This window comes from Nicotiana tomentosiformis, chromosome 3 (assembly GCF_000390325.3).
Source record: "Nicotiana tomentosiformis chromosome 3, ASM39032v3, whole genome shotgun sequence".
Lineage (NCBI taxonomy): Eukaryota > Viridiplantae > Streptophyta > Magnoliopsida > Solanales > Solanaceae > Nicotiana > Nicotiana tomentosiformis.
The window spans coordinates 50,159,883-50,176,524 of NC_090814.1; the positions used below are offsets into that span (position 1 = coordinate 50,159,883).

General features: G+C 41.1%; 1 protein-coding gene across 1 annotated transcript; it reads right to left on the reverse strand.

Moving 5' to 3' along the window:
- Window positions 1-1,828: 1,828 nt before the first annotated feature.
- LOC138907786 (uncharacterized) lies at window positions 1,829-2,355 on the reverse strand. Its single transcript, XM_070198398.1, has 3 exons — window positions 2,240-2,355; window positions 2,001-2,167; window positions 1,829-1,875 (listed from the first exon to the last, which is right to left on the reverse strand). The coding sequence occupies exons 1-3, from the start codon at window positions 2,353-2,355 to the stop codon at window positions 1,829-1,831; spliced, it is 330 nt and encodes a 109-aa protein (XP_070054499.1).
- Between the last annotated feature and the right edge of the window lie 14,287 nt (window positions 2,356-16,642).

The window sequence follows — 16,642 nt, forward strand, 5'->3', positions numbered from 1 at the left end:
AACCATATACATGCATCAGAAAATTCCAGCAGCTGTTTAAGTCCAAATTTTGATCCGTTAACCATCCGAAACTCACCCGAGGCCCCTGGGACCTCAACCAAATACACCAACAAGTCCTAAAAGATCATACAAACTTAGTCGAAACTTCAAATCACATCAAATAACGCAAAAATCACAAATCACACCCAATTCAAGCTTAACAAAAACTAACGAATTCCAACTTCTACATTCGATGCCGAAACCTATCAATTCAATTTCGATTGACCTTAAATTTTGCACACAAGTCATAAATGACATAACGGAGCTCTGAAAGTTTTAGAACTAGATTCCGACTCCGATATCAAAAAGTCAACTCCACGGTCACACTTCCAAACTTAAATTTCTATTTTAGCTATTTCAAGCCTAATTTAACTACGGACTTCCAAAAAAAAATTCGGACACGCTGTAAGTCCAAAATTACCATACGGAGCTATTGGAATCATCAAAACTTTATTCCGGGGTCGTTTACACATAGGTCGACATCCATCCAACCTTTTCAACTTAAGTTTTAAACTTTGGAACTAAGTGTTCTCATTCATTCCAAGACCTCACCTGACCCGAACCAATTACCCCGGCAAGTCATATAACAACTATAAAGCAGAAATTGAGCAGAAAATGGGGGAACAGGGGTGTAATACTCAAAATGACTGGCCAGGTCGTTACATTCTCCCCCTCTTAAACAAACGTTTGTCCTCGAACGGGTTTAGAATCATACGTGGAGCCTCAAATAGGTGTGGACATTTGCTCCGCATCTCCCGCTCAGTCTCCCAAGTAGCTTCTCCGACTGGCTGGCCTCTCCACTGTACTTTCACTAAAGCTATGTTCTTTGATCTCAACTTTCGAACCTGTCGGTCTAAAATGGCCATCGACTCCACATCATAAGTCAAATTATCATCCAATTGCACTGTGCTGAAATCCAAAACATGAGACGGATCCCCAAAATACTTCTGGAGCATAGATACATGAAACACTGGATGAATACCGGATATATTTGGCGGCAATGCAAGTTCATAAGCCACCTCTCCAATCTTCTTAAGTATTTCAAAAGGTCCAATATACCTAGGACTCAACTTGCCCTTCTTCCCAAATCTCATAACACCCTTCATAGGTGAAACTCGGAGTAGTACCTTCTCTCCTACCATGTAAGCAACATCACAAACCTTTCGGTCGGCATAACTCTTCTGTTTAGACTGCGCCGTGCGAAGTCGTTCCTGAATCAATTTAACCTTTTCCAAAGCATCCTGAACTAAATCAGTACCCATAGCCTAGCCTTACCCGGCTCTAACCAACCCACCGAAGACCGACACCGTCTCCCATATAAAGCCACTTACGGAGCCATCTGAATGCTCTATTCGTAGCTGTTATTGTAAGCAAACTCTACAAGTGGCAAAAAATGATCCCAAGAACCCCCAAAATCTATAACACATGCGCGTAGCATATCATCCAATATCTGAATAGTGCGCACGGACTGTCCATCCGTCTGAGGGTGAAATGTTGTACTCAATTGAATGTGCGTGCCTAATCTCGCTGCACTGCTCTCCAAAATTGTGATCTAAACTACGTGCCCCGATCCGAAATGATGGACAATGGCACACCGTGAAGGAGAACAATCTCGCGGATATAAATATCAGCCAACCGCTCCAAAAAATAAGTAGTACCAACTGGAATAAAATGCGCGGACTTGGTCAACCAATCTACAATCACCCAAACAGCATCAAACTTCCTCAAAGTCCATGGGAGTCCAACTACGAAGTCCATGATAATATGCTCCCACTTCCATTCAGGAATTTCAAGTTTCTGAAGTAATCCACCCGGTCTCTGATGCTCGTATTTCACCTGTTGACAATTTAAACACCGAGCTATGAACCCAACTACATCTTTCTTTATTTTTCTCCACCAATAGTGTTATCTCAAGTCCTGATACATCTTTGCGGTACCCGGATGAATTGAATACCGCAAACTGTGGGCTTCTTTAAGAATCAATTCACGCAGCCCATCTACATTTGGCACACAAATCCGACCCTGCATCCTTAATATCCCATCATATCCAATACTAACATCTTTGGCATCTCCATGCTGAACTGTGTCTTTCAGAACAAGCAAATGGGGATCATCATACTTGTGCTCTCTAATGCAGTCATATATGGAAGACCGTGAAATCACACAGGCTAGAACCTAACTGGGCTCCGAAACATCTAACCTCTCGAATTGATTAGCTAAGTTCTGAACATCAACTGCAAAAGGTCTTTCACTAACAGGAATGAATGCAAGGCTATCTATACTCACCGCCTTCTTACTCAAGGCATCGACCACCATATTAGCCTTCCCGGGATGATACATGATAGTGATATCATAGTCCTTTAGTAGCTCCAACCATCTCCGCTGCCTCAAATTTAGATCCTTCTATTTGAATAAGTGCTAAAGACTCTGATGATCTGTAAATACCTCACAAGACACACCATAGAGATAGTGCCTCCAAATTTTCAATGCATGAACAACGGCTGCCAATTCTAAATCATGGACAAGGTAGTTCTTTTTCATATGGCTTCAACTGGCTTGAAGCATAAGCAATCACTCTACCCTCCTGCATTAAGACACACCAAATACCAATATGAGAAGCATCATAATACACTGTATAAGAACCTGAAGCTGAAGGTAAAACTAGAACTAGAGTTGTGGTCAAGGCAGTCTTGAGCTTCTGAAAGCTCTCTTCACACTCATTCGACCACTTGAATGGAGCACCCCTCTAGGTCAATTTAGTCAAGGGCGTTGCAGTAGACGAGAAGCCCTCCATAAAGCTACGATAATAACTAGCCAAGCCAAGAAAACTCCGTATCTCAGTAGCTGAAGATGGCCTGTGCCAACTCTGAACTGCCTCTATTTTCTTTGGATCCACCTTAATTCCTTCACTAGAGACTATGTGTCCCAAGAATGCCACCAAACTAAGCCAGAATTCACACTTGGAGAATTTGGCATAAAGTTTCTCCTCCCTCAGTCTCTGTAGTACAATACTCAAATGTTGTGCATGTTCCTCCTGGCTACGTGAGTATACCAGGATATCATCAATAAATACTACAACAAGCAATTCAAGATAGCTGGAATACACTATAAATCAAGTGCATAAATGTTTGTGGGGCGTTGGTCAGCCCAAAAGACATCACGAGAAATTCATAGTGACCATTACGAGTCCTGAATGCCGTCTTTAGAATATCTGAATCCCAAATTTTTAACTGGTGATACCCAGATCTCAAATCAATTTTAGATAATACCCTCGCTCCCTGAAGCTTGTCAAATAAATCATCAATACGCGGCAAGGGATATCTATTTTTGATTGTAACGTTTTTCAACTTCCTGTAGTTGATACACATCTGCATAGTATTGTCTTTACTTTTCAAGAAGTTTCTGAAGTTTCCCTTTCAATTCTTTTAGCTCAGCTGGTGCCATACGATACGGAGGAATAGAAATGGGCTGAGTGGCCGGCACCAAGTCAATACTGAAATCAATATCTCTATCAGGTGGCATACCCGACAGGCTTGCAGGAAATACATCCGAAAAATCCCGCACTACCGGTACAGAGTCAAAAGTAGGAGTGTGTGCATCAATATTTCTCACAAAGACCAAATATGACTAACACCCCTTCACAACCATACGTTGAGCCTTCAAGTAAGAAATTACTCTGCTGGGAACATAATCTGGAGAACCTCTCCACTCAACCTTCGGCAATCCCGGTATCGCCAACATCACTATTTTTACGTGATAATCTAGAATAGCATGACATGGAGACAACCAATCCATACCTAAAATAACATCAAAATCGACCATACTAATAAATAAAAGATCAATTCTAGTCTCCAGTCCCCCAATAGTTACCACGCACGACCGATTCACACGGTCCACAATAATAGTAATGCCCACCGGCGTAGATACATGAATAGGTGAAACTAAGGACTCGCGGGGCATATCTAGATAACGTACAAAATATGATGAAACATATAAATATGTGGAACCAAGGTCAAATAATATAGAAGCTTCCCTATGGTACACTAAGACAATACCTATGATCACTGCATCAGAAGAAATGACATCTGGCCTGGCAGGGAAAGCATAGAATCGAGCCTGACCGCCACTTAATCGGCCTCCCCCTCTTGGGCGACCCCTAGCTGACAGAGCCCCACCCCGAGCTGGATGGGCGGGTGGCGGAGCAACTGGTGCCAGAGTCGTAGCCTGACTCTTCTGCTGAACTAGACCTCGCGAAAAGAGGGGACAATATTTCCTCACATGACCCAACTCTCCACACTAATAGAAATTCCTCTCGAAAAATGGTGGCGAGTTCTGAGGTGGACCTCGAGAACCAGAATAACTACCAGAAGAACCTGGTACATATGAACCCTGAACCGATAGTGTACGAGATGAACTCTGAGCTGGAAGTACACCAAAAGAAGACTGCCTCTATCGAGAACTGTATAGACCATGACTAGCTGATGCGCCACGATGAGCTGAACGAGCCATCTGAGCGGGCCTATAAGGTCGACCCATGCTATGATAGGGTTGTCCCCTAGAAGAACACCACTGGAATTACCCGTACCACGAGACCTCTTCGCCTCCCTCTCCTCACGCTCCTGAGAACGGACAATCTCTAGCCGTCGAGCACTATCAACCACCTCATCGAATCTAGCACCTGCCATATTCCCTAGAGTCATAACAAAACAAAACTGCTGGTTGAGGCCATTAATGAACCTCCTGATCCTCTCTCTCAGTCGGAACCAACCAAACTGCATGACGGCCCAACTCTGAAAACCGCATCTCATACTGAGTCACGGAAATATCCTCCTGACGTAAATACTTGAACTTCCTGCGCAGTTCCTCTCTGCAGTTTTGTGGCACAAACGTCTCCAGAAATAATACGGAGAACTCATGCCATGAAAGTGGTGCTGCACCAACTGGTCTGTTCCTCTCATAAGTCTCCCACCATCGAAAGACATCCCCAAAAAACTGAAAAGTAGTGAACGAGACCCCACTGGTCTCCAGAATACCCGATGTCCGAAGCATTCACTGGCATTTATCAAGAAAACCATGTGCATCCTCTGACTCAGCATCGCTAAATGATGGAGGTTGAAGCTTCTCAAATCTCTCAAATCTCATTTGCTCATCATCATCCATAATGGGGATTACCGGGGCCTGAGCAACTACAACCGACTGGATTGGTGGTGACCCCGGTATTTGAAGTCCCTGCACTTCCTGCTCTGTAGTACGGGCTACAGGGGTATGAGTACCTTCCCCGGCCTGAGAAGTGGCAAGTGCGGCCTAAGCCGAAACCACCTGAGCAAGGCCAGTGCAAACTGTCAATATCTGGGCCAAAGCCTCCTGAAGGCCTGGAATCACAATGGGCATAGCTGGTCCTGTCGGCTCAACTATGTCTGGAATCTGCTCCTGAGCAGGAGAAACTAGTGGTGGTGCTCCAACTGCTGTACGAGCTACACCTCGACCTCTACCTCGGCCCCGGCCTCTACCACGACCCCGACCTCTCACTGCCCTAACTGGTGGCACTGGTGGCTGATCGTCCGATTCGGTAGTATGTGTCCTCACCATCGGTGAGAGAATAAAATAACAGAAATTTAGTTTTCGGAATCAACAATTTCGCACGACGAAATACAAGAAAGTGAAATTTTTCCTAAGGGTTTGGCAGACTCTCGAAGAGAAGTACAGATGTCTCTGTGCCGATCCGCAAGACTCTACTAAACCTATTTATGACTCGTAAGACCTATGTAACCTAGGCTCTGATACCAACTTGTCACGATCCAAAATCTCACCTCTCGTGATGGCGCCTATCTCAATACTAGGTAAGCCGATATCCCCAATAAAATACTATATTGGACTCAATATAGTCTTCTAACAATTCAAGCCTTTGTTTGTGACGTGGACTCAATTCTTTCTTTTAACTTATATCAGAGTCTCATATAGCTGTGTAAATGTCAACATATATGCTGCATGGATAATACTCCAAAATCTTAAATGCATTCATAATGTAACCAACTTTGTGTCATTGATCGAATAATTCGTTTTGTGACTTCACAGCTTTCTTTAAACATAAGCAATTACTTTTTCTAGTCTTTCTTGTCTTATCTTAGTTCCCATGCATGCTAGAATTTTGTGCAACTCATATGATCTCAAATATTACTTTTGATTATACTTCCCGTTCATTAGTCACGATAGGTTCCACTGTCTTATGGAGTGCATACAATGTTGTAGTGAGACTGTTGTTACAATTTTATTTCTTCTTCGGGTCACTCTTCTTAGGTTGAAGCCTTCTTCCTTATTTTCTCAGCTAATCTTTCATTATATTACTCAGGGGAGGTCCTCTGACTGTTGTAAAGCTATGAGCTTATTATATCGTATACTCGACGGAATTTTTGATGTTCTTACTTGCCTATAATTATCCTTAGTTACATACCTCCGTACCCTTGTGCTCGTAAGTTTACTTATGTACTCAAATTTTGGTTGTCTCCCTAGTGTCACTCTCTTTTATTTTCGTAACACTTATACAGTACCTTTAACTACCCCAACTCCTATCTGAATATTTCTCAAGGATTACGATGTCGTATCTGCGAGACTTAATTCCCTATGCTAGGGTTCACTACATTTTTCTTGCATGATCTGTTGATTTATCCGTATCCACTTGTCTAGCCATAACTTTACTCTTCCTGAATCAACTACTAACTACTCATTGGTCCATTCTCATATCTATATTCTGCGTAATCTCTCTTGGGTTATTTCCTTTGTCTTAACTTACCTCTCACACTAGATCCTTATGTATCAAGTGTTCATTCGCACTTATTTATCAATAATATCCTAGGCAGGAACCCTTACTGCCTCTCCTCAGCGTCGTACTTGCAAAATGTTCTAGAGTCACAATGTATTTGTAGGATCTGAATAAATGCAATCTCATCTATTTCGCCTATTTACCGCATTATTCCTTTATCATTCCATAGCTACCTGAACCACTTAACTCTGACTTAGTACCATATCACACCATCTTCCCCCCTTTAAGGGAGTACTAACATTTAATGGTCTGGAGTCTTAGCTGCAAATATTTTACCTCTTCATCTCCTGCATTTTTTCACATCTTCATTGACCCTTACTCGCCATGTGGTAATCCTTCTGTACCAGAGATAATTTAATTTCATAGGCACGTTGGGTGACAACCAGTGTAACTGACACACTTAGACCCTTAATCTTAACTTTGCTCACAACGCTTGCCAAAGGGAAGCGTCTTCTTGAATGACCTTTAAAGGTTACTCTTCTGTTGTCCATTCTATTATTGCCAGAACACGATCCTTGAAATTCTCATGATATCAACTATTATCAAATCCTCCGATTCCTAATTTTATGTTGTGTACTAGCCCATAATGATTTTTATTACTCCAGGGGTCTAACTTAGCCTTATGGTAAACACATTGGAGTCACTAACTAATTTCTCGAAGTGAGGATTTAACTTTATGGCTTATACTCTTTTATAGTCTCAAAGCCTATCTCCTTTTGTCTTTTCCTTCACTTGACTATAGACTCTGTCATCTTGTCATATTTTGATTTACTGTTATCACCCATTTATCATATCTTACTCATAATGCTTTATTTACGCTCTTTTTATTCTCATGCTAATATCTTTGTATATTACCTTATTCTGAAAACTTCAACGAAACATTTTTTCGCTTTTAGCTCCCCTTGAACCATCTCATTGGCTCTTAGGGTTGCCTAACATTCTCTCTTTACTAGGACGAGAGTCATACTAAGGTATATATTCATCCCGTCTAGGATTCCAATGCCTATCTTCTGAACTTTCTGAACATTTTTGTATTCATATCTGACTGTACTATTCTAGAGTGCACCATCTAGGTGTCTCACAAGGAGAACTATTACCAGGTTTGCAATATCCTTCGTAAAAGTCAGCTAACACTAACAATCTACCCACTATTTTGGGTTACTCTAACCCCAACTGAATCTTAATATCTCGTCCTTTTCTTAAACTATATCTGTTAGAGGTTAGTATACTTACCTTATTTGGTGAAGATCTCAGCTCCTAACTTGGTTATAAGGCCCCGTAAATTTTTACCTAAAACTCGAGGTTTCATGGTGCCAAGGTAGACTTATGTGTTGTTGATTGTAGAGATTCTTCGCGGCGCACTTGCCAGCTGCGGTATGAAATTTTGGGGTTGAACAGTGCGTTGGGGAGTTGAAGAAAAGTTTTGGCAGAGTAAGTCATTTCTGCGGTCCACTATGCGATCGTAGAATCACTCTGCATGTCGTAGAACCGCCACAGAGTGAAGCAGAGAAATGGCCCATTTTTGTAGGATGTTTTGCGGTCCATTATGCGGCCGCATAACCATTTCGTAGGACGCACAATCCATCGTAGATCCAGTATGAAGATTTTCGGAGGGGAGTTCTGCAGTGTATTATGCGATCGCAAAACTGGTCTGCGGACCGCAGACCTGCCACAGACCCAACCCGAACATCCTAGTTTTGGGACCCTTTTCCGCAGTCCCCTTTGCGGGCCGCATACCTATTTTGCGGTCCGGTCTGTGACCGCAGACCCAACTTCGTAGAGTTTAAGTTTGGAAAATTTCACCCGATCCTATTTTCATAAAAAAAACAACTTGTGGGTTATTTTGGCTAGTCCTAACTGATATTTAGAGAGAGGGGAGTGGTCTAGTGTGAGAGGGGAAGTTCATAAGGTTATTTTTCATCAACCTTTGCTCAAAGTTGAAGAATTCACAAGAAAATCTCACTAGGTCTTCATCCTAGAGGTAAGATTCTACTCTCTAGCCCTCAATTTAGGGATTTAATTGGAAATAGGTAATGAGAAAAGCAATTCTTGGGCGTGGGAGTTATTTATTATGCATGCATGTACCATCAAGGGTAGTGGGAAGATTATTGAGCTCATTTGGGTAGATATTAGGTTGGGGATGAAGGAATCCACTATAGGAGGACCTTGAAACCTTAATGCACACCTAGTATTTGATAAAATGCTCAAACGAGCTGGAACCATAAACTCCTTCCTAATTTGTGTTCAATTTTACTATATTTCTAAACAGAACGAAGTGGCTAAGAATTTTGAAATAGTGTAATAGTTTAAAAAGCTCGAGGTGAGGTATGTTGGCTAAACTTCTCTTTTAGAATTGAACCCCACAATGTCCTTGTAAGTCCCGAGTTGTTCATTATAAATTGATTATTCCTAATAAGCCTTGTGTCAAAAGATATATGTTCAATATGTATTCCAAATGTTCTTGTTATGTTATGTTCTATTTGAAAAATGTGCTCGAATCATGGGTTTCATATCTAAATGTTATAACTTCAAGTCATGATTTAAATGAAAGTTATTATGACAAATTGTGTAAGAAGTCTCAATGTGCTTAACATTATTATTTGCTCATATGTGGACTTAAAGTCTTGAATAGAAATGCTTTGTTGTTAATGATTCGTGATGATGTTTGAAAGTGAAAGAGATGAACATGAAATATGAAATATGGCCAATGTGCCAAGTATGACATTGTGTTATGGCCATTGGTGCCAATGAAATGAATGTTATATAAAAGACAATGAAAGGAGTTGTCAATCCTTTATAAATAAACACCCTGGGAGTATCGTTAGTCATCGAGGAAGGGTAGGTTGAAATAACCTAACCCCGAAACTATACGTGTCGGTGTAGGAGTAAATTGTGATTGTAAACCTTTATTGGAACAAGATTGATATGATGAGAATATTCCCCTTTATTGGGATGAGATGATTGCTAGAAAAGGGTGATGTTATTCATGGTGGATGTAGTGTGCTAGGAGAAGGGATTCACTCGGTTGCTTAAAAGTGGGGTACATATTTAGGTGTTTGTGTGCTAATGGAGCACATGTCATTTCGCTCGTATTGGCGGTGCATTGAAGATTGGAGCAGAGTGGATGAATCTCGAGAAGGTTCTAATGAGTTTAAGCTTCATATGTGGTATTTGAGGATTTCCCGAATTTGTAAATGACTAAGACTTGAGATTTGCATTGGATGATGTCGGGATTTGCGATATCTTTGCATCATCATGGATTCAAAATTTCAGTTTCACAAAGGTTAAAAAATAACTTCACATTCACAGAAGGTCTCTGCAGAGTGGACATTTTGGTTGCGGTACTATTGGGTGCTTAAGAGAAAATACAGTGGCTTATGGGCTTTAGGATTACGTGGTTTCATGCTAGGATATCTTGTGATGATCTTTGGTTGAGGATCGTAGTGTACTGTCAAAAAGAAGTGTTAACTTTAAGGCACATCAAGGAGAATTCAAATAAATTGGTTAGCTTGATAGTGGTTTGGGTTAGCATGGTAATAAAAGTGATTGGTTCCTTCGGTGTGGTGAGGCTGTACCGGTGTTTTATGGCAATACTCTTGGGTTTGGCGTCCTTCGTGACTTGGTTGAGTTAGAGTGATTTAGTTCTGATGGTTTAGTTATGTGCTAATAGGTTTTGGTAATATTTCATTGATTTTGACCACAGCGTATGACAAATGTTTTCTACAAGCATGAGGAGTTTGTGGTGCATTGTGATTTTCTCCTTGATGGGGCAAGTGGAAGGTTCTCGGTGGTTGTGGTGTGTATGTTGCTAGTGATTCAGAATTGATAATTGGGTTCTTGTATTTTCCATATGATGGCATGATAGATGCAGGGCGACATGTGGGATTGAGGTTTGCATGTATGAGGTTGCAGTTTGTTCAAATGGAAGTCATGAGTTCTAGACAATATGGACTATTTCAGATGTTTAGAAGAATACTGACACTATCTAGTATCACCGATAAGGGTGCGCGTTTCAGATGGCGCACTATGTTTTGCTTGTGAAGGCTTGACTAGTATTACGGTAATTGCCTGGTTGATCAGCTACTGATGTTCAGATTTTACTATGTGGCGCAGAAGAATTTTGGAAGTAGTTCTCGTGACATGATTGTGTATGAGGGATGTGTCATCCACTTGAGTGGTGGAGTTGGGATCGAACATGGTGATTTTTGTATTCTAGAGATTTGAAGACTAGGAGGGTTCTTAGAGGCAGATTGTTCCTTGGTTACGGATGGTGAAGGTATGTTAAGAGATTGACGACTGATTGTATATGTTATGGATAGGTTATAGTGGGATTTTTGGAGGTTATCTACCTATTTCGGGATGATCAGAATTGGTTTGGAGGCCACGGGTATGTCTAATACAGATGTGTATTCTACATCAGGTCGGATTTGTTTAGTCAACACAACTATTCTTGAGGGGTGTGTCCTCGATTAAAGTTGATCTTATTCGCGCTCTGATATGTTCCATGTGTTACACTTCTATGTTATGATGATTTGTGAGACTGTTGACTATTTACACACATGATGCGGTTCTGTTTGGGCCTTGTGGCGGAATTCAATCTAGACGATTCTTTGGGCGTTGAATGGTTGGTGGTGCCTCAGTTATGGTCTTCCTGTTGGTGGTATACTGTGTTATCCATTTCTCCATTGTTATGGTCATGCACTTTGCGTGTTTGTTGTTAATATACATATGATTTTTGAGTGTGAGCATCATGGCTCGAGGTATTCCATGTGGACCGGTGTTTGGATAGGTCACACATCGCAATAGAGTTATGCTGAGATATGATCCTTTGTGTATCCTGAGTTTTGGTTCTCCTTTGTCTGATGGATTCATAGCATTGCGCTTTGTGGTGATATATGTCGAGCTTGTGGGACGGTTCTCTCATATGTGTCCCTTTCCATTATTGGGTACATTTGAGTTGTTTCTTGTTTGGTACACGAATTGTATGGTATGTGGTCTAGATGGTATTGGTGTGGCATGTCATTGAGCAGCCTATACTGGATGAGGTGAGGTTATGGGACGTGGACTGAGTACTATCAGATTTGATTAAGCTATATTCGGAAGAATAACGTCACTAGTGAGCTTAGAATTAAGCTATGGTTCTTGGCGGGCGAGAGAACCACATGACTTGTTGATGTGATGGGTGGTTATGAGTTTTTACGTGTTTCTTTCATCATTGGTAGTGTACGAATATTTAGAACAAGGTTTTATTTGATATGAGGTTTGTTAGAAGTACCAGATTTGTTATTGAGAAGCTATTGTGGTCGAAAGTTATTGCTATGAGAATCTGAGTTATGTGGTATATCATGGGTAACGATGATGGCTTGATATAGCTTATTTAGACTTGTTCAATGTTTTGTTGCGAGATCGGTCTTATAATGGATTCCAGATGTTGGAAATTTAGTTCTTAGGTTTGTGGACTAAGGTTGGAATAAGGTGTCACGCCCCGACCTCGAGGAGCGCGACCGATGCTCAACCAAGATGACCCGGCCAAGCAAGCCTGTACAATGCCTTCTATCCGAACTCACCCATGAATAAAAGGAATAAGGTGCACTGCTATCACTGATCAAAGCCGCCTACTGTTGAACCACCTGCATCCATTAAAGATACAGTGCCCTCGGCAAAAAGGGCGTTAGTACATATTGAATAGTAATAGTATGAAAACCAAACACCCCATTCAAGGATTGGAAGTGCAACATGAATGTGACGAATCATGGAAGCAATAAAAGAGCTTAAATATCCATTAAAAACCATAGCAAATTAATTTAAAGCTTTCAATAACATTTATAAATTTCAAGTTGGGAATCCTCTATATGACCTCTACCACAATGCCATAATCTCTACACAAAGCAGCCTTGCCGCCTCACCCCAATGCGTGCGAGTGGAGGTGTAATCACAATACCATAATCTCTACACAAAGCGGCCATGTCGCCTTACCCTAATGTGTGCGGGTGGAGGTGTATTCGCAATCACAATCTTTACACAAAGCGACCCTGCCACCTCACCCCAATGTGTGCAGGTGGAGGTGCATTCACAATCACAATCTCTACACAAAGAGGCCCCGCCGCCTCACCCCAATGTGTGCGGGTGGAGGTGTATTCACAATGCCACACTTCGGATTCCCAAAATGATAATAGTTTACACAAAAGATTTCTTTTCAAATCAATCATTTGGTACATTTGGCCTTAACAAGTATAAGTTCATATGATTTCATCATATGAGAAATAAGAATTTGATCACATTTATTTAGTACAAAATTTTCTTCCAAAAAGGGGTATAACATAATTAAGTCAAAATCGAAAATCATTAACACATGAGGGTTTGGACATGTTATTCAATTTGAGAATCAATTTACTAGCTTGAATATCCCACCTCAACAGTGTTTCATGTTCGAACTACACACGATGGAGTCTTGTAAGAATACGGGAATTCCGATACTAGAAGAAGCGTTTAGCCTTCATACCTCGAAAGAGCTTTCCTTGGTGTAACAATAACGTCCCAACACTCCTAACGATGCCAATCTATAGAAGAAGGGAGAATTACAAGCATGATTAGAGGAATTCGTATGGCAAGAGCTGCGATAATGGCAACCCAAACTTTCCTCAACCAATTCAACATCCAATAACTTCCCCACAATCCCTATTAGCTCATGCATGTGATATGTCTACTCTCATCACGAATAATCAACCCAGAATGCGAAATTGGAGAATTGAGGGAAGAAATTCTTACCTTTTAGAAACCCTAGCAAGTTCCTTTTGATGAAATTCCAAGGCTTAATCCAAGTTGAGTAGTGAAATTCTTGAATCCTCCCCTTTCTCTCTCTAAAATAGCTCTCCTCTCTCTAAAATACCAGATAACCCCTTAAAAATGACCCATATGGCTAAATAAAATGAAATGGGGTCGGGTTATAAAACTAGGAAAATGAATCCCCGATGCAGATTTGCGGTCGCATATGCGACCGCATAATACTTCTGTGGTCCGCAAAATGGACCGCATAATGGTCCTCCGAAACTGGGCACTTCTACATAGGTATGCGACAGGTCTGTGGTCCGCAGACCAATTCTGCTATCACATAAAGGACCGCAAAACATCCTTCTAAAATTCCTCATGCTGATTCTGCGACGGATGTGTGGCTCGCGAAACGATTATGCGGTCGCATAATTGACCACAAAATAACTTCCAAAATTTTCCCATTTCTATGTTTCACTCTGCGGTGGATCTGCGGTCTGCATATCAGTTCTATGGTCTGTAGATCAGTTCTATGGTCTGCATATCAGTTCTGCAGTCCATAGATTTGTTTTCCGGTCGCATACCTCGGCACCACGAAATCCCGAATTTTAGGTGAAATTCTTACAGGGCCTTACATAAGGATCTTCAATTAGGTTGTGTTGTCAGGATTATATGGATTGGGGTGACGTGGAATCACCCATGCTTATACGTATGGTGAATTTATACAGTGTTATAATGGATTTGGGACAACTCTTGGCACGTTCGAGGACGAACGTATGTTTAAGTGGGGGAGAATGTACCAACCCGACCGGTAGTTTTGAGCATTTGCATTCAGTTTTGTGGTTTGAGGTCATGAGTAGCTTCATATGGTGTATTATGACCTGTGTTTATCGTTGATTTTGATTTTTGAGTGGTTAGGGATTGATTTGGAAGAATGATTCACAATTTAAAAACATTAAATTAGAAGAGTGGATCAAGTTTGCCTTTTGTGTATTTGACCTCGGATAGGATTTTTTATGGTACCTTTAGATCATTTGGAACTTGTGTGAAAAATTTGAGGTGATTCCGAGTTGTTTAGACGTGTTCGGCGTAAGTTTAAAAATTAGTTTTTAAATAGTTCATTAAGCTTGAATTGATGCACGATTCGTGATTTTGATGTTATTTTATGGGATTTGAGGCCTCGAGTAGGTCCGCATTATATATTGGGACTTGTTGATATGTTCGGACAGGATCTCGAGGGGCTCGGGTGTGTTTCGGGTTGGTTTCGGACCATGTTGGATGATGATTTCATTGATGATTTTCTAGTGCCTCAGGTGTTCATCGTGATTGCAAAGATGAAGTCGCGATCGCGTAGGGTATGATTGGATTTGTGCTATTTTTTCTCTTTGTGTCTGCGCATATAGATTCGCATTCGCGAAGGCTGTGGGACTTAAGCATCGCATTCGCATTGTGAGGTCGCGTTCGAGCTGGTAAGCTGGGAGTTGGAGAACTCTTCTTCGCATTCGCGTGGCTAAGGGCGCATTCGCAGAGTGTTGGCGTCTGTGGGCATCGCGTTTATGTATTTAGCGCCGCAAACTGGTAGAGCATTTTATGGCAGTGGCATTTATGCTTCGCGATTGCGAAGATATTACTGCGATCGCGATGGGTATCCCTGAAGCAGTGTTATAAAGTATTCTATTTCGAAGGTTTTGGTTATTTTATTACATTTTGAGTTATAGAGCTCAGATTTGGCCGATCTTGGAGGGGAGTTTTATGATTTGGATTGGAGTAAGTATTTTTGACTCGGATTTGATTATTTTACATGATTTCATCTTTGATTTTGGTATTTAATTGATGAATCTAAAAGAGAAATGAGGGTTTTTTGTATAAACGTTTTCTAGAGTGAGTAATTGGGTTTTGAATATCGATTTGGAGTCAAATTGGGATGAAATTAGTATTGTTGGACTAGTATTCGAATGGATTGTCAGAACCTTTGAGTTTTGACAGGCTCTAGGATGCGGGCCCGGGATGACTTTCTGGTTGACATTGAGTATTTGATTAAATATTCGACCTTTATCGTTTGGGTTTGTTTCCTATGACATTATTTGATGTTATAGTTGCTTTTGGCTAGTTTCGAGCCGTTTAAAGGTAGATTCGCATGGGATGGCATTTCTAGAGTATTGGTTTGGCTTACTCGGTATTGATTTGACTTGTTCGAGGTAAGTAACATATCTAAACTTGGATTTGAGGCTAATTATCCCTGAGAGCTATGAGATTTGAGATGTGTTGAGGTGACGCACATTCTAGTTGACGGGCGCATGTGCGTGCGCCAAGGTAGTCATGATCCGGGTAGTTCTTAGGCTATTATATACCTTGTTTTGCTATTATGCTTCTTTTATATCATGTTTTCTCCACTTGTATGACTACGTGAGTTATTATTCATGCTAGAAATCATGTCGAGGCTATCTGTTTAATTATTTGAGACATGATAGAGCTATATTTGCCATGTTGATCTATTTGCCATAGCCGTAGTCATACTATTCAATCATGATAGTTATATCCACATGTTATATCTCTCTATGTGTGCACTTTTGATATGTTGTCTCACATGTTATTGGTGTCCTTGTACGTGATACGAGTTTGAGCTGCATTTGTGGCACTTTTTGATATTCCATGTTGTGTAATTGGATTATGTTTCTGTCAGATGTTGGCATATGGAAACCTGAGTGGATTGATGACTGATATGGGATATAGATCTGTGTTGTGATTTATATTTGGATTGGATTGCACGCTGCAATAGATTGATATTTGGATCAGGTTGCATATTGCAACGGACTGATATTTGGATCGGGTTGCACACCACAACGATTTGATTTTTGGATCGGGTTGCACACCGCAACGGATTGATATTGATTATTGATTAGTGCTTGGGCTAGGATCTTCCCATCCGGTGTCTGATATTGTATTGAGCACAGGCACAGTGATATACACGTGCTTTGGTAAGGGGACTTTGTGACAGGCACCCGTACAATGTTG